The sequence below is a fragment of the Tarenaya hassleriana genome, unplaced genomic scaffold, assembly GCF_000463585.1.
Source record: "Tarenaya hassleriana unplaced genomic scaffold, ASM46358v1 Cleome5, whole genome shotgun sequence".
In the NCBI taxonomy this organism is placed as follows: domain Eukaryota; kingdom Viridiplantae; phylum Streptophyta; class Magnoliopsida; order Brassicales; family Cleomaceae; genus Tarenaya; species Tarenaya hassleriana.
Genome location: NW_010967707.1, coordinates 4,894,196 through 4,913,061, shown reverse-complemented (window position 1 = coordinate 4,913,061; position 18,866 = coordinate 4,894,196). Strand labels below are relative to the sequence as shown.

The following is an 18,866-nucleotide window of genomic DNA, read 5'->3' as shown; positions in this document are numbered from 1 at the left end:
GAGCTTTCCGATTTATAGGCCAATGGAGAGATATCAACCGTCCACGTGTCATGATCCCGCTACAATCTTATCTTGTAAATAGTCGGTCAATGATTGATATGCAATTACGTATTTACCCTTCTAACGTTCAATTCTCGAACGGCATCGTTCTGGTACTTTCTAGAGCATACAGCCGCTTCGTGTCGGGCGCACTCTAATCACCGTCCGATCTGAACCAATTGTCATCAGATTTCAGTCAACCTTTGAGATATGCACGTAAATAGAGAAATCTGCGTTGGGCAAGCATATTCGGAGATATATGGGAAAATAAATTTAAAAAAACGTATTACGTTCGAAAAAGGGAAAATTGCCAATTTGAATGGTTTTTATTTGGTAACCAGTACGAATACGATACGGTATACGTATACCATGTGAAGAAAATAATTTTTATTTGTGAGAGAAAATATATCGACTTTATCAAAAAAAAATATATATCGAATAAATGGACGCGAGTTAGATGGGGCCCTACAGAAGAAGGAGGCCTACTTTTAAAGGTGGTGGGCCCATTATCGGCCTTGTCCATCCGATGTGGGAGCTCGAATCTCTCTCCTTTTCAATTTTTTAATACTTTCCGCGTCCAATGAGCGGAGACGGAAGATTCTTCCAAACCCTCTTTTTGATTGCAAAACTTCTGGCCTCTTCAAAGAACTGACTTTTCGTAAATTAACTACCGTTGTTACCGCCAATCCACCGTTTTCGTTGTGTGTTGTTATGACCTTTCTGAGGAAGAAATTAAGACGAAAAAAAAAATAAAAATATATGATAAATCGCCCACCGTGGGGCTCGAACCCACGACCACAAGGTTAAGAGCCTTGCGCTCTACCAACTGAGCTAGACGGGCTTTGATGATTGGGGTATCAAATGAATTTACATATATTCAAAATACCCCGCCCAATTTTAAAAAGTGAAATATTTAAATGACCTCCAAAGTTATCATTCCTCGCGTGATTACCACCACAACTTTATAAATGTTCAAATATACCCTTTTAACTTAAAAACGACTCCATACCATTTGAATGAAGACGACCCATGTGAAAGTTCTTCTTTCACACGTTCGAGTTTGTAGCAAAATCTTAATGACGAAAAAAAAAAATCATGAGATTTCACAAAAGCAAAAAGCTTGGTGGTTTCAAGCAAATATATATATATATACCACATAGAAGTGTGAGGATGTCTAGAGTTGTACAACTGTCTGCATCAGAATTTTGGCAGTCTTGGCAACAAAACAATTCATTTTAATTATTTTAAATTACAGATTTATATATTTCTTTAAAAGAATTTGAAACATACACTCTTTGACATATAAAAGGGCATATATATTTATATAGCAGTTATTTTAGATGGGGGAATACAAAAAAAAAGTTTCAATGGCATGGTTATGTATCCAAAAGACAAACAAACTTTGAATGCTTTAGTGTGAGGAAGAAGAAGACAAACAGAAGATGTCCAAAACAAAAGGGATTGACCACCACTATAAGCCCCATATATGTTCTAATTAGGATCCACACTGCTAAAAGCCATTATCTTTTCAAACAAAACAAAAAGGCCTTAGGAATCACACCATCTAAGCTGTAATTTCATTTAGAGTCTCTAAACCCTGATCCCAATCATATTTTATTATATATACAGTTATGTTTTCCTACTAAGATACATGTGTCGCATGTATATATTATCAATTGTATATACGTATACGTATGTATTTTACGAGGATGAATAGTTATTGGTTCTCATCATTATATTGGGTGAACCCAAGGAAAAAAAGAAGAAGAATATATATGGTCCCAAAAATGGCATGTGGGTTTAGTTCAATATGTCTAGAAAAAATCGGATGCATCATATATAAAGTTATTTAATTTTTAATTATCTCCATGTGTAAAAAGCACACAACCTTTTAAAATACGCTTCCACAATTATATATATAGTTATATATTATTGGGTATTTATATTATTATATTATTCCAAGAAATAGTAATATTATAACAAAAAAAATGTTCAATACTTTGATATATGAACCGTTTCGAAGTGTATCTTGAAATGTCCACAACATAATATTATCACATTTATAAAAAAAACATTATATTATTATAGCATGCATATATATATATATATATATATACACGGCATTTTATAAACAGGAGATATTAGGAGCTAAAAAGAAATTAGTAATTACAAAATATGAGAGATGGATGGGGGCCATGATGATAAACCATGTGCTTTGGCATCACCATCCACGTGTTGTAGCAATCTCTCTTTATCATCGTTAACCATTTTAATTACTCATTTAATCCGTACTTAATCCCTCCTAATTACACTCTCTCTCTTGATCGTCTACCTCCAAAACCCAGCGTTTCATGTGCACGCTCACCTTCTCCGTATCTGATTGGTCCGTGTAAACCACGCGCTAATCAAAAGCAGTGGGTGTCGGCTTCTAACATCTTCGAAAAGAGCACGAGATATCGTGGGTTTAGCCTTTTGTCTCATCGATTTATCATATCGTTGAATGTATGTGTTGTCGTGAAGTCATTATTATTTTTCAGCATAATTTAAATTTTATACACCGCGGTTCGGCATATGAAACTTTGATTAGAAATATATATAATTTGTTTTATAATATGCGGAAATCGTATCCTCATTTTTCTCCTTGAAAAAATATGTCCCAAAATTAAAACGGACTTATTTAAACATATATTTATCATCTTTAAAAATATGTTTTCCTAAAAATAGAAACTATTCAACCAATCATATATTTGTATTAGTTTGGTAACATTGTTTATGTATATTGACTTCGATGTAAATCGTTTTTACTTTTAATCGGAGTATTTAAATGCATAAGCATCTAAAATTCGAAATAAAAATTACAAATACGAATTTAACTATAAAATTATGGATGTTTGATATTTTGGTATATCCATCATCATTTAGAGCATGTTAATTCTATTTATTTGTTGGATATGTCAATGAACGGATAATGTTTTATGAAATATTAATCTTAATCAACGGACAGATTTAATTCGATTACATGATTGAATTGGATAAGATTCAAAATATAACGATAATTAATATATATATATATATATATATATAATGACTAACTTTTGAAAAGGATCACACATATATTACCTTGAGAATAATTTGTTCGTAGATAAAAACATTATTTAATTAGAATTGGATGGTTGTGGTCGTCGTTAAGTAGAGAGGAATGGGAAGATTTACCAAACCCAAAGGCCTCTGCATTGAGGAATCCAAAGTCACGAACAAGCCTTTTAAAAAAGTGTTGCAAATTGTATAAAATTAATTATTTGAAATAATAACGAGCGTAAATTAATAAATGGGAGAAAATGACACTTGCGGATGATCAACACTGCATTACTATATATTGCACGTGAAAGGTTGCGTCCAAAATTTAAAAACCTCGATTTAAGGGGATGTGATAGGTTAGTTACGTAAATTTTATTTTGATTATTATTTAGATATAATTTAAATAATTTAATTATGTTTTGGTATAATATTAAATTGTAAATATAGATCATCAAGTGTTTATACATACATATAGTTCGATATATATGTGGTTTAGCATATTTTGAATAAATAGGGTGGTTCGAATATATTAACGATAAAATACTAATATATATATATATATATATTACGTGTATCATTGGATATAACTATGATTTAATCATTGAATTAGACTTGGAATAATGTCCCCATCAACAACAACCACGTATAATATAGTGAATTAACGCTTCCTATAGAAATCAAGCCTATATGCATATAGATTTATAGAATCACATATTTTTTTAAATCTAAAATAATTAGTAAATACATATAAATATAAAATTAATTAGGAAGACAAATATGTATGATGCAAATAATTAAATTAATACGAAGTCAAATGTAGTTGGTGCCTTATATTACTTGCGTGCACGATAACGAAAGCACCTGAGACAATTAATTACTCACGAGAAATCGAAGATTTTAAAGAGAAGGTCTCAAAATATCGCGAAACACTGGTCCCCATGCAAGCAAAGGCACGTGCGTGGATTTGCATCAAAGTCCGTGGAGAATTTTTACCCCTTATTATTAAATCAACTTTTCTTCATGATATATATATATATATATATATAATGAATAATTATACAATGTATGATATTTTTTAAAAAATAAAAAATATCAATATTTTTAATCGTAATATCTGTTTTTTAAGTGAATCATATATATATATATATACTAATTTAGAAATTCATGTTTTCCTGTGGTATTTTGCACGAGTGGAAAAATCGGAGAAATTTATGTAATTTATTTTTTACTGAATTATTCAATAGTATAATGAATGTTTAATTAATAATGGAATGAAATTTAATGCCATATAGTTAGCGAATTTCGGGTTTATTAAGTCCGACAAACAATTATAACTGGTCTCATTAAAATTTTAGAAGCTTAGCTGCATATTGAAAATGGTTCTAAGTTGTAACCGTAATGGACATTGGAAAATTTGCCCGGTTCTTCTTTTTAGTACGTGGAATTTTGGTCGGTTCAAATGATTAAATAACCAAATATGAAAAATTCTTCATTAAGCACAAGTGTTTACATCACCCATGAATCGAACGATATATATTTTAACCGATGGTAATTACCATGGTAAATATTATTTTTTCTCACACATGCATGACCGTGACAACATATAATAATGTACCACATGCATAAAACATCACATTTTTTTTTGTAATTTTACATAAATTATGATGATACTAATTAATTTTTACATAAAAACATTTTAGGAATTAAGCTTACTTGTGTCGTCTTATATTAGCCACATACATATTCACACACACATGCATACATATATGTATATATTAACGGCCGTAAAATAATAAAATACAAAAAAAATCTATCCCGCCACATGAGGGACAGATCACTAGTTAGTTGAAATGGAGGCTTTCAAACTTCGGATCCAATGCACGTAATCTCTCTCTCTCTCTCTCTCTCTCTCTCTCTCAGCAATGGCTGAGTTGTGTTGCGTCAAGGAGATGGAAGATGACGTGGAGACCCGATTACCGACCCGACCCGGATTGGAAATTCCGGCTGATCAAGAAGATCCGGCGGTCCAGAACGACAGAGGAAACGGCGGGTGCAAGACCCCGACGTCGTCGGGTCACAAGATTCCGGCGATGAGAAAGTGCCCTCCAGCCCCGAGAAAACCGAAACCAAACCGGCCGGTCAAGAGGAAATTAACGTCGGAGAAAGGAAACCGGGTTCCAATCGATCTGAGCCGTGAGATCGAGTTATTCTTCGAGGATATGGACCGTCGGATCAAGAAATCCCGGAGACACGAGAAAGGAGAGGGAGAGTATTAATTGGTGGCAATTGAGGTGAAATTTTCAGCTTTGGTTAATAATTTATATAATCGCTTTTATGTATAATTAATTAGTTGCAGCTGAGAAAATAATTATTGAAAACGAAAATCAAGCTGTAATTAGTGGCTGATAATCAATAAGGTTTTTCTATTGATAGACTTTGTATTAAAATTCATGTATTGCTGGTTATTAAATCTTATAATCTCTTATTTGCAATTTTTTTGGTTATATATATATATATATATATATGTGTGTGCGTGTGTGTATGCATGAGGGGAATTCAACCATTGAAATGCAAAATACAAAGAGTTTTTTCCTGGAATTGTTAGAATTTTCTTCATATTTTGGTCAGCTATATAAATTATTTGATTTTTACATAATTTTATAACCTAAGTCATATTCTACGGTAGATAATACTAAAAGACTAAATTCATCTTTAAAGACTTTTTTGGCCAAAGAAATTGCATTATCGTCGTTTAATGATTATTAAATTATCAATATATTTTTTTTTAAAAAAAAACGAGGTTAGATTTCCATTGGAAGCCAACATCCTTCTGAATGGATCATACGCTTCCTTATCGATGGAGAGAAGGATAAAAAGAATATATAAAATACATTTAACAATCTCTAACAAAATCTGTTCATATTTTTATTAGGACAACAGTACACACATCTACCAAGAAGAATGTAAACAAAAAACAATTACTTTATACAATTATATACTTAGATACTACCTTTGGTAGTTATAAATATGCAAAAAATATATTATGGGTTATTATGAAAATGTTGGAACCTTAATAAAAATCGATATACCAAATCAAGGCCCATAATGGATTGTTTCCAAGTTAAATTTTATGATATAATTAAAATAAATATATGTTCGTTCGAAGTAATACCAAACCATACCGAAAACTAAAAAATAAATTATACCAAACCAAATTTGCATCTACAGGATTAAAAATAAAAGGTAAAAAAAATGAAATATACACAAGCGCGCGCGCACACACAATGCGGTAAAATATAAATGTGTGTAAATATGACACTTTTAAAATTGGGTTTGTTTGCAAATGGGCTACTAGAAAATTATATTAATGGGCTTTTTATATGGACTGAGTTCGTCAAAGCCCAGAGCCTGACTTTGGAGAAAAGCCTATGACGTGTAACTTCGTGAACCGTCAGATCTGAAGGAGAAAAAGGCGTCTAAACTAAACATCATTTTGACGGTTGGGATCTCCGTCTCCTTGTTTCTCTCCTTGCCCTCCGAAAAAAATTTCACAACCGAAACGGACCCAAAAGAAAAAAACTCGAACGAAATTTGAATTTCGAGCAGGAAAGAAATCAGCTGGAGGTTTCGTGAAGTGGCTTGGACCCATCGGAAGAAGACGATGACGATGAATTGGGCGGGATTGGGTGACGTGGAGGACGACGAGGACGACCGTTTCTTCGAGAGCTCCGATCGGCTCTCCACTGTTGTTCCAGCGGATTTCGCGTCTTCTTCCGACGAGGATGAAAATTTCGACGATTGTCGGATCTCGTTCTCCTCCGCTGTCTCCTCCGTCTCGCGCGTCCCTTCCGCGGTCGAGATGTCGCCGGATTACGATATCTGGATGGCGGCGCCAGGGTCCGTGAGGGAGCGGCGTCGACGTCTTCTCAACGGAATGGGGCTCGAGTCTAAGAAGAATATGATCGGCGCTGTCTCCATCCAGCGAGTGGTTTCTACCAAACCGGCGGCGACGGTGGAGCTCGGTGATCGCGGACTAATCAGAAGCGTTACAGAAGCGAAGAAAGAGGGGCATGATCAGCAGCCTCCGGTGGATCAACGCATTGATCGGTCTCCGGCAATGCCGGTTCTGCTCATACGATCGAGATCCCATTCCGACATCGAGGTGAATTCTGATGATAAATCGAGGAAGGAGGAGATGTTAGGGAAGACATCGAAGTCGCGCCTCACCAGAACATCGTCAATGATTGCGGCGCCGTGCGCGAGAATTTGTCCGTACTACACTCAGGCGAGAGCGTTGGCAACCGACGCACCAATCGGGCCGTCCACAGCCCAACGCGGCGGCGGGTTTCTCTCTTCAGTCATATCGAAAACTCGGTAGAGTTCGTTGTGAAGGAGCATGGTGAGGATGGAATGTGGAATCGACTCAGCGACCTGCAGACCGGTAAGCAATTGACAATGGAAGAATTCGAGAAAAGCGTTGGTTATTCACCTGTTGTTAAGGAACTTATGCGGCGAGAAGATGTAACGTCGACAGTAGATTTGAGTAAAATCAATTCGTATGTGTCAAAGAGCTTGAGGATAAGCAAGAAGACAGGGGCTGCTCTGTTGAAGAACATAAAGGATGTTGCCCATTCTATGAGCTTGAGGGTTTCGGAGAAGGAAGCTAGCGGAAACGCCAATGGACCCAACAGCCCGAAAGCGGCAGAGCATAAACATGGTAAGAGCAATGACCAGTCGAATCAATGGGTGAAAGTGAGGCAGTTGGGGAAATCGCATAAAGAACTAAGTGCTCTGCATCTGTGCCAAGAGTTTCAAGCCCATAAGGGAGCTATTTGGACCATGAAGTTCAGCTTAGATGCTCACTGGTTAGCCAGTGCCGGGGAAGACCGCACAGTTCAAGTGTGGGAGGTACAGGAATGCGAAATCATGTCGATGAATGAAGGAAACTTGACACCTCTTCATCCTTCCATGTGTGGTTCACCGGATAGGTCGCCTGCTACTGAAGATATTTCAACAATGACATCAGATAGGAAGAAGAAAGGGAAAAATTCATCAGCCAAGAAAGGAAATCAGATCCCAGAGTATGTCCATGTTCCTGAAACTGTCTTCTCCTTGTCGGATAAGCCTATATGCTCTCTTTCTGGCCACTTGGATGATGTTTTGGATTTGTCCTGGTCCCGTTCTCAGGTTAGATTCTCTTCCTCTTAGCTCTGTCTCTAATGCAAATAGCCAGTGATTCTCTAAGAAGTAATCTACTCTCTCAAATTTCTACAGCAATTGCTTTCATCATCCATGGACAAAACTGTGAGATTATGGGATATTGAAACTCAAAGTTGTTTGAAACTGTTTGCACACAATGACTACGGTAAATGCGACGATAACCCGCTTGAACATTTTCCCTCATCGATGTAAAATCAGTAAAAATTTGACGTCGGGTACCATTTGTCAGTGACTTGTATACAGTTCAATCCCCTCGATGAAGATTATTTCATCAGTGGCTCCCTTGACGCCAAGATTCGAATATGGAACATACCTAATCGTCAAGTTGTAGAGTGGTGCGATATTAACGAAATGGTCACTGCTGTTTGTTATTCTCCCGACGCCCAGGTACATATTTTTCTCGCATATTCCAGTGATTTGATGAATCAAATCTAAACAATACGTAATATCATTTATAATTTTACGAATCTTCTCTACATTTCTGATATTGATGAGCTAGTTTTGATATCTTGATGTTCTTTTCGGTTTAAACAAGCGAAGGCCACATTTGTTGGTTCACACAAAGGAAATGGTCGGCTATACAGTGCAGAAGGTGCGGCTTTACGTCTAAGTTCATTTCCAAGCTCGAACTCTTCATATATTTACGAGGGTTCTCTTCTGATGAACAGATTGCAAGCTAGAACAGACAAATCAGATCGATATGCAATACAAGAAGAAGGCTCAAGCGAAAAAAATTACAGGATTCCAGGTTTTTAACTCCTACTTTGAATGCTCATTCTTGTTTTCGCAAAGATTGTAATCATCCTCGAATTCCAATGAACAGTTTTCCCCAATTAACCCATCAGAAGTTCTCGTCACTTCCGCCGACTCTCGCGTTCGGATTTTCGACGGGACTGATCTTGTTCACAAATTCAAAGGTACCTTACAATCCCTCTTCCATTCCACGTCCAAGAATCAATATTTTACGGAGTTACTTCTTACCTTCTTCGACCTGTGCCAAGGTTTCAGAAACACCAGCAGCCAAATCACAGCTTCTTATACTCTAGACGCCAAATACATTGTATCTGCAAGCGAAGACGCTCAGGTTTATGTCTGGAGACATGAGGATCGACGGCCAGGAATCACCGGAAGAAGAACAGTTCCAACCACTGCTTCATACGAAAGCTTCACATGTAAGGATGTCTCGGTGGCAATCCCATGGCACGGCGCTGTAAAAGGCGAACCACCTCCTCCTCCCGCCGCACAAATTCACGGCAAGAAAAACCCGAGAAAAGCCTCGGTTGCACCCGCGAAAGAGGAAACCAACGGGAAAAGACCCGGCCTCCCTCCGCTTCCCAAGAAAAACAATGATTTCGTAACTGTTGATGCCGCTCAAGAACATCCTCAAGAGGATGAAACCTCGACGCAGATTTCAGGTAACGAGGCGGAGAACCCGGTCGGGGATCATTCGTCTTTGTCGTCTATATCGTCGAGGATTTCTTCTTGGTCTTGGTTCGATGGAAGTGGCGGACATGGTTCACACCCCGTCCAGCCGACGGCTTGGGGAATGGTGATCGTGACCGCCACTCTTGGCGGCCAAATCCGAGCTTACCAGAATTTCGGGGTCCCCCGACGGATCAGCCGCCAGAGCTCTCTGTTTTCGTACTCGATGCATGACTAACAATGATACTGTAGGAATAGGAGTGGACATTTCGTTTTTAAAAATTTTATATCGGTTAGTTTTTACATAAGGTCGGGTTCAAATGAATTTTTGTTTTTTTAAAATTTTATATTTGAATTGATTTTTGTTTTAGATTAAGAAAAACACACCTAAACGATTTTTACATTGAATTTGATTCGACTATCGGGATAGCTTATTATATCCTGTTGTAGTTTACATGCAAATAAGTAAAAATTGCTGCAAGTTACCAAAAAAAAAAAGTAAAAAATGATGTAAGGCTTCACTTTATAAAATTTGAGAGAAAAATAAATATAACGGTCCATTAGACAACGCCGTTTTAGGCCTAGCGGTCCCATAAAGGTAATAAGCAAGAGAATGAAGGGTAAAATTGGAAAAGCATCAAAGACAGAGTAAAATCATTCGTAATAACTAAAACCCTAAAAAAAAAACTCTCGTTTGGGAATATAAAAGCCGCCACTCGTGGTTTTTCATAGGTCTCTCTCTCTCACCGTCTCTGTTGTCGGCGCAAATCGGAGAGTAGGAGATTCAAACTCAGTTGCTGGGTAATGCATCTCTCTGTGTGTTTCAATCGCATTGGAAATCGATTTTGTTTCTCATCGTGATACTGCTCGATAAGTTGGTTGGATCGTTACTTTTTCCGCTCTGATTTCATATCTTTCGTCGGATTTGATCAGCGTTGCTTGTGCGGAGTTTAAAAAGTTACGAAATTCGGTTATATAGATGATCTGATGTTGTTCTATTTTATATGTGATGTTGCTACTAGTAAATCGCGGTTCGATATGTATTCTCGAAAATGGAATCGTCACTTCAAATCATGTTTATGACGATAAGATCGTTCTTAGGGTTGGACCCATATTGTTCTCTCTCTGTCTTTGATCATATTTATCTTTCTCGGGCACTTGGGATTTATTCTTGTTTGATCTGCTCATTAATCTTGTATGGGTTTTGGATTGAGTTGGAGATTTGTGAATCGAAGAGAACTTTACTCTTTATGTTATTAAAGATTATATTATTCTTTGGGTTTGCAGAAAAAATGGCAGCCCCGCAAGCCAAGAGTGGCTTGTTTGTCGGATTGAACAAAGGACACATTGTTACCAAGAGAGAGCTGCCACCTCGCCCATCCAATCGCAAAGGGGTAAGCCCGATATTAAGTTTAGTTGAATCATTATTCATGGTTGTATTTAAAGTTGTCATTACTGATTTCTTGTGCTTTGATTGAATGTTGGACTTAACATGTCGCTTAGTCTATGGTTCTTGAGCCATTGAAGCTGCTTAGCAAGTTCTGTCATACAGTAGCGTCTTTGAAATTTCAATTGTACAAACATTGTTAGGGTGTCGATGAATTTTTAATACTCTATGCTCTGATCTTGTGGTCATTTCTTATTCCCATCGAGAGTCTTGATTGGCTTTGCCTTGTAAGTTATAAGATATCTTCAGCTGTTGTCGGATTCTTAGAACCTTTGTAGATAAATGTATTCGTATAACAATGTATAATGATGCTTCATATATATATATATATTTCCGGGCAAAATGAAGAAGCTTTCTTCCATTGACGGGTTTCCTGCTATGATGACCTAATGCTATGCAGAAAACGAGCAAGAGGACACTCTTTATCAGAAGCCTGATAAGGGAAGTAGCGGGTTTTGCTCCATACGAGAAGAGGATCACCGAGCTTTTGAAGGTCGGAAAGGACAAGCGTGCTCTGAAGGTTGCCAAGAGAAAGCTGGGTACTCACAAGAGGGCCAAACGAAAGAGAGAGGAGATGTCAAGCGTTCTCCGCAAAATGAGGTCAGCTCCTTTCTTTTCCCATTAGCTTATGATTTAGATATCATCATAATCTCTATAATTTTCAAAAATAAGTGAATCTAACATAAACCAAAATGTTTTGCACGTTATGATATATAAACACCTGACGTTTAATTTATGCATGTGCAGGGCTGGTGGTGTATCCGATAAGAAGAAGTGATTCCATAACTCTGGAATTTGAGCTTGGTTCCTAGAAATGGTGTTTTCTTTTGCTGAAAGATTGTGCCTTCGGATATTCTCTGTAGCACAGATTTGCTTGAATTATAAGTCTTCTTTCTTATTAGACATTGGCCGTTGTAGCCGTTCTTCATTGCAATTCCGACAAATGTTCACCTATGGTCAGGTAGAAGGCGTAACCCGAGTTGAAGTTAATCGTAAACCGGCCTGAACCGGGTTTAACTGGCAATCCTTGTTGAGTTGGGCCAGGTTTCGTGAAGTGGCTTGGACCCATTTCTTAGATCTTTCTTTTGCGTCGTATGGCTATTGTAAATGCAGTGAAAAATGTGGAATATGGCCATTTGGCCAATTACACTTTATAATTTGATACTGATGTTTCTTATGGAAGCAAATAATGGTCCACATAAATCTACACTGTAATGATATTTTATATTTTATAATTTCAAAGGTTCACTTCACATGGGCTTCCGTCGTGTCTGTAGTTTTCTTAAGGACCAAGCAACTTTTCATGGGCCATCGTCATGTCATCATTGTCATCATCATGTCACTATCTATTTTATCAGCATCCACATCTCATTTATTTCGTCATTTTCTTTATATAGATAATATTTTGTATTCCAAAGCCTATAATCATATATTATTACTTTCTCCATCTAGAAACGACGAATTTAATTGCCATTATACCATTCACTTTCATCAATGCAAAGATATTATATGAAATTTAGCATGTGTTTATATATATGTGTATATGTGCGTGCGTGTGTGTGTATGTCACATGTGGTTCGTGGTTGTTGGCCAAGTTCAAAAGGAAAGCAACTTGGGATGCTTTGGGTCGTAAAAGGACAAAAATGTTCGGAAAGAAAGAAAATGATTGGTGCATGTATTATCATTATATATATATATGACGTCATAAACGTTACAAATTCCAACATAGAAATCGAGAATGCCCCAAGGGCCTTCTGGATAGTGCGACACGAAAAGGACAAGTGAGTAACATTTAAAATTTATATATGTTTTGGACATATTCGTAAATCGACTATAATTGGTGTGTATATATATACACACACTCACCAGCTAGCTTTACAGTGGATTGAATATATCATTATATTTAGTGGTTTTTTAAACAATATATAGGCAAATGTTTTTATAGTTCCATAAAAATATTATTTAAATAACTAAGAGTTGGATTTGGAACAATAATGTCAAAAATGGTAATGATTGATATATATGTAACGTTGTTAAGGAAAACGTCGACAAATTTACTTAGCCATATCAAAAAGCTAAGGGGCCCCTCTGCTGGCTTATGGATTTTGTCTTATAAATATATGCTATGCATGCATACATACATACATACGTACATATGGACTATACATATATATGTGTATATATATGTATATATATGGAGAGAGCACTAACGAATCTTCATCTTGGTCGGTATTAGTTAAAAGGGAAAACCAATTTTATCATCATGTGTCATGTGTAATGGTATCAAAATATCTAGTTCCAAGTTATATGAATCTTGAATATTGGGCACGCATATTATTCAATGTGTATATATGTATATATATATATACACTCTAGATTATTAATTATTATTGTACCAAATCTTGAATTTTACAAGGACCATAACTTTAATACATGTGAGGGTTTGTTTCCATCTGAACTTACATATAACCCATTACCTAATCGCCATTCCGATCGGAGATGTGATTGAGCATGCTATATTAAATTAAATTCAAATAATTTGAGTGGAAAACATATAGTATAAATCATATATATATATATATGGATTTAGGGTAAAAAAAAGAGGAAAATAATATAATAATGAAGGAGAGGACAATTTGGGAAGACGTGAAAGACAGAAAGAAGACATTTAGTCAGCTAATCATCACACGCAGAGACAGAAATTCTTAGCTCTCTATCCCACCAAAACACAAAAGGTAAAATCTGTCCACATTCTTCTCCTCATTCTACTTATTATTGCCGGATTTTTTTGTTTTGTTATATTGGTGTAGTTAATTTCAAGATATAATATGTTATTTATATGATTATATATATATATATATATATTCCAAACAATAAAAAAAATTATTAAGAAACACGTGACACCGTACACTCTCCATATATATATAAATCAGTGAAACTGAGTGGACAATAAAAAGAATCATTAGTGAAATGGTGCTATTCTTTTTTCGTTGTACGTAGTTTCGTCGAAAGCAAAAGCTGATATATCTATTTATACAATATATATATATATATATATTAAACAAAGAGAGAGAGAAGACAGCAATCACGGAAATCCATGGAAGGATCCTGCGTGAATATCTGTGTTGCATATATATACATATATACATATATATTATAGGTGAAAGAAACAGCCACAAACAGTATTTGTATATTATAAGATCCGAAGATGTGTCTGTAATATTGATATGTGTGTTTCTGTTGTTAGATCTGACTTGGATTTCTGAGCCTATAAGCTTCCATCATCTTTCGTCGTCGTCGTTTATGTTTAAATATACAAACTGAAATTTGGGTAAATAAAATATATAAATTTAGCATTTCCTAACCTTTTTTTTTTCCAGTGTGACACTAAAAAAAAAAAAAAAAAAAAAAAAACAACAGCTGTTTAGCTGTTTCTCTTCCAAGATAACTCCAACAATGGTTTGCTATCAGATTTGGTTAGGTGGCACCTGAAAAAACATAAATGAAACACAAAATTCATGTTACTTTAAGATTTATAGTTAGTCAAGTTTGTAGATTATGTTACTTTCCGGTGCATAGACAAGATATTGGCAATGGCGAATTTGAATCACTCAAAATTATTATCCAAATCCCAATAACAACCAATATTATAAATTGATTAAAAGGGTTATATATATTACTTGTGAAAAATGATATTCACGACCGAGGAGTATTTAACTGAAAAGGAGACTGCTTTGGTAGAGCAGCCTTGGTCCTTGGTTGTTGCAAAAGCAAATTCAAACACTTGGGTTCTGCTCTTCACCATACCACCCGACGTCCAATTCCCCCCGCCGCGGAATTTTTATATATATATATATATAACTATTTGTGCATTGATCTGTGGCAGTTGGACCTTTTCCACGTGAAAAATATAATATGTCAAGAGCAATTAGAACCTTCTTTTTTTTTTGTTGCATTGTATATTATAAGATTTCCAAATTTGTACAGACGAATCATTCCAAATTTCTCGGTTGAATCAAATATCTGTATCACCGATAAATAAATGCATATATTTGGACTGAACACACACTCTATTATATATATATATATATATCAGTAATGATATGTGCGACGTTTTAATTATGCCCTTTATTTCCCGATCCATTTGCAATCCCAATTTCAAGCTAAGCAATAGCTAATATTAACATAGTCTTAGATCATTATGTTTCACAGAGTTATCAAGATCTATTTTTTAATTTAATTTATCACTATTTCTTAGTTCGTAACGTACAACTATTTATGTAACATGTGTTAGCATGTATATGTATATATATATATATAACAGGTGAATATGGTACAAGTATACAACATCAGTCATATATTATGGTGGATTTGGAAACGAGTGAAGCAGGAACATAACTCACTTGATTAGCTTAAGATTTGAGAAACTTTATTAACACAAAATTAAAATATGAAAATTGGGAGAAAAAGCTTCTCAAACAGTTGAAATCTAAGGGGAAAAAAATAATTTCCTATTTTTTTTTTAAAAAAAAATAGGGTTTAGGGTTAAAATCATAAATGAGTTTAGTTGTCACTTGTCAGTCGTAGAAGCTTTGGATCTGTGTGCGCGTGGAAGCGCGTGGAATTCAACCTCGAATCTCTTGGTTCTCGCGAATGGGCCCACCATCTGACTGCAACCGCTTCTTTTGTCGTCTAGTGATGCGTGCAGGCACGCTCCGCCATGACGCGTCGGTCTTTTACCAAATTTATCCGACATTGATTCGGTCGCCGTTCTGACGTAGACTCGCATGTCCCTTTTACTAAATGAAAAATCCAAAATTAATATATATTTTATATTGATATATTCAAATCATAAATAGATCTTTTTTTTTATAAGAATCATAAATAGATCTTTATTGAAAGAATTATGTTGGATGACAAAGCTATATCAAATTTTTAAGCACATGTTATATTCTATTTTATGTATCAATCGCCTTAGGTATGATCATCATGTTTATTACAATTGTATATATACATACATACTTTTTATATCTATTTGTATCAATAATGATTAATATAGTAGACTTCAAATATCGCCACCGAACCATAGGATTTAACATTTGTCGCTTTCGAAAGCCCATGTGTATTGAATGTGCAATCGATGGAGGATCATGCATGCATCGTACAATTAATCAAATGATTAATTTTGGAGTTGGTCACCACTACGCTTCGTAAAATTTTAATAATATGTACACACACACATACACATATATATATATATATATACGCACTCAAATAAATATGAACACACGGAAATTATAGATCACACACACCTCTATAAAGTTCAAATTAAAATTTTACTAAATATACATAAGCAATGTTATAGACAACTAAATACTTGTCGGACGAGTCAAACAACATTCATTTTCTGACAATGACGAACTACTGAAATTCCTTCATAAGTTGTATGCATCCCTAACTGTAAGTTGCAACGGTTGATGCAAATTTATGAAGAATATTATAGAAGATCGTTAGAGAAGATTTGAGAAAATTATAAAAATATTGTATAATATTTAGATTTGATATTATTTCTACAATGTTACGTTATTTACTATTTAGTATTTCATAGTTAAAGATTCGGAACTATATATATTCACATAACAAAACAATTCTTAGGAACTTCTGTATGAATGACCATCAGAAGCATAGCTTTGCTTATTTTTTGAATGATACCTCACATTTCAATCAAAAAGAAAAAAGAAAGAAAAAAGATAAAGATAGATCATAGATACATTTGAAAATCGAATAAAATATTCTCTGTTTGTCGAATTTCTCGAATCCGAAAAAATGAAACTAAAAGTATCTCCTTGTTCTTTTAAGGAAAAAAATATTGCAATCACACTTTTTTTTATATATATAAAGAACTCAAAATCACTAATACAATATTTCATTTTAATATCATCATTACAGGTGAAATATAATATTTATATAAACTTTTGCAAAGCCCGAAAACTAGCTATATATTCATTATAGTACATAATAATTAATATATCATATAATTAAAAGTTTTCCTACGTGATGAACACCAAAGTAGTTATTACCAAAACATATGCACATCTCAAAGCCATAATCAGCTAATGGCTAAAAGAAAATCCATGGACGAATTAATGAGTACTTTTATTACAATTTAGCTCCAAACGTTTACAACTTGGCTACACGCATATATATATATATGTATATATATATATGTGTGTGTGTGTGTGTGTGGTAGGATGTTCAACCAGTTATCTTGTAGATAAAGTTTCAAATAGATTCTCCATGCTTTACATCAAAATCATCAAAAAAGTCTCTAAAGTATTCCGTAAAAGACTCTAATTTAAAAAGAAATAGAATAATTAGAACTGTTCAAATTTGGACCGACTTCATAAGCAGTTAAAGAAATGTAACCTTTCGTTTCCAAGAAATTAATCCCAAGAACAAAGAATAATGACAAAATTTTAACTTATATTATAGGAAAATAAAACAAAATTATAATGAATACGTTTCCCGGTGAAGTTTACTGAATGCAGTCTATAAATGGAAAAGGTTTGGTGGTGAATTGGTTGTATTTAACACCTCATCATTATAGTCACTGGATTAATTAGAACTTAATCCCGCAATCAATTAATAGGCTTTTGAAAGTATTTGCAAGCTGGATAATGAGATTCATATATAGTTCTTACGAATATGGCCAAATAAAAATAAATATCTATACTTATGGTCATAAAAATGGTAGTAAATCATACAGTTGATGATACAATTAGTGACAAAAACTATAAGATATCATTATATGAGCTAGATAGATTTGTGTAAGATAGTGTAATTAATTAATTAGAGACCGACAAAATTTACCAATTACGCAGATAAAAATAGTATGTATATCTAAAAGATATATAATATTTTTAGATATGTCATGTAGATTCATAATTACTATAGATTTTTAAATAGAGACCACTATCTATAATGTTATAGATCTCTATACTCATATAGATATATTAGAAACAAACATCTAACTGAGATCAGTTATATATATTTTTTCATACGAATAAACCTCGTCAAAATTTAACTCGTATATAAACACAGCAATTAATAAAGTACTTAGACTCATGCAAACACACCATGCTAGAAAACGCATGTTCATACTTTCATACTTAAGAAGATAAAATTAAAACCCTAATTCTCAACCTAAAACACCAACCCAAGAGGAAAACGAAGCCAAACCCATAATTTAATAGAATGTAGAAAGAGAAAGAAAAACAAAAAACCTACAAAAAGATGTTGTATCCCCCCCCCCCCCAAAAACCCAAACACTTAGGGCTTTCGTCAAGAACCCATAAACTGCTCAATCCATGCGGTATAATCATATCCCCACACATGTTTTAAAGATAGCAATATATATAATGATCATCATGAGGTAATTAATAGGGTTTTTACTTAGAGAGGGTTGCTTGTGGAAGATGAGCTGAAATTAGAGACGTCGCTCCACGAACTGGTTGTAGCAGCGGAGACATTCCAAAGCTGTTCGGTGTTCCCGAGAAGCTGTCTGGACAAATCTTGATTGTTATTTCTGTTATTATTGTCTTCCACTTTGACAGAAGCTAACTGAGAAGCTGCTGCTGTAACCATGGCGGCTGTTGCCCGC

The 18,866-nt window shown here is 34.8% G+C and overlaps 3 protein-coding genes, 1 non-coding gene and 1 pseudogene across 4 annotated transcripts in view; 3 read left to right on the top strand and 2 right to left on the bottom strand.

Annotated features, from left to right (window-relative positions):
* Positions 1-807: 807 nt before the first annotated feature.
* Positions 808-880, bottom strand: TRNAK-CUU. Its single transcript has one exon. It is a non-coding gene; the product is annotated as a tRNA-Lys (tRNA).
* Positions 881-4,935: 4,055 nt separating this feature from the next.
* LOC104827013 (cyclin-dependent protein kinase inhibitor SMR3-like) lies at positions 4,936-5,610 on the top strand. Its single transcript, XM_010560019.2, has one exon. The coding sequence runs from the start codon at positions 5,040-5,042 to the stop codon at positions 5,391-5,393; it is 354 nt and encodes a 117-aa protein (XP_010558321.1). The 5' UTR covers positions 4,936-5,039; the 3' UTR covers positions 5,394-5,610.
* A 791-nt stretch (positions 5,611-6,401) lies between these two features.
* LOC104827457 lies at positions 6,402-10,167 on the top strand (annotated as a pseudogene).
* A 284-nt stretch (positions 10,168-10,451) lies between these two features.
* Positions 10,452-12,160, top strand: LOC104827012 (60S ribosomal protein L36-2-like). The gene is made up of 4 exons (XM_010560018.2): positions 10,452-10,560; positions 11,047-11,153; positions 11,607-11,806; positions 11,954-12,160. Exons 2-4 carry the CDS (start codon positions 11,052-11,054, stop codon positions 11,982-11,984), a joined length of 333 nt encoding a protein of 110 aa, XP_010558320.1. The 5' UTR covers positions 10,452-10,560; positions 11,047-11,051; the 3' UTR covers positions 11,985-12,160.
* Positions 12,161-18,347: 6,187 nt separating this feature from the next.
* The window catches only part of LOC104827011 (dof zinc finger protein DOF5.1-like), a 2,216-nt gene continuing 1,697 nt past the window's right edge, over positions 18,348-18,866 (bottom strand). The window contains exon 3 of the mRNA XM_010560017.1: positions 18,348-18,859. Within this exon, the coding sequence (XP_010558319.1) occupies positions 18,659-18,859 (201 nt within the window). The 3' untranslated portion in view covers positions 18,348-18,658. The remainder of the gene's footprint in view (positions 18,860-18,866) is intronic.

Coding starts and splice junctions, on each gene's coding strand:
- LOC104827012 (XM_010560018.2), top strand. CDS start 11,052: ATGGCAGCCCCGCAAGCCAAGAGTGGCTTGTTTGTCGGATTGAACAAA. Junction 11,154..11,606: donor GCCCATCCAATCGCAAAGGG/GTAAGCCCGATA, acceptor AATGCTATGCAG/AAAACGAGCAAGAGGACACT. Junction 11,807..11,953: donor AGCGTTCTCCGCAAAATGAG/GTCAGCTCCTTT, acceptor ATGCATGTGCAG/GGCTGGTGGTGTATCCGATA.
- LOC104827013 (XM_010560019.2), top strand. CDS start 5,040: ATGGCTGAGTTGTGTTGCGTCAAGGAGATGGAAGATGACGTGGAGACC.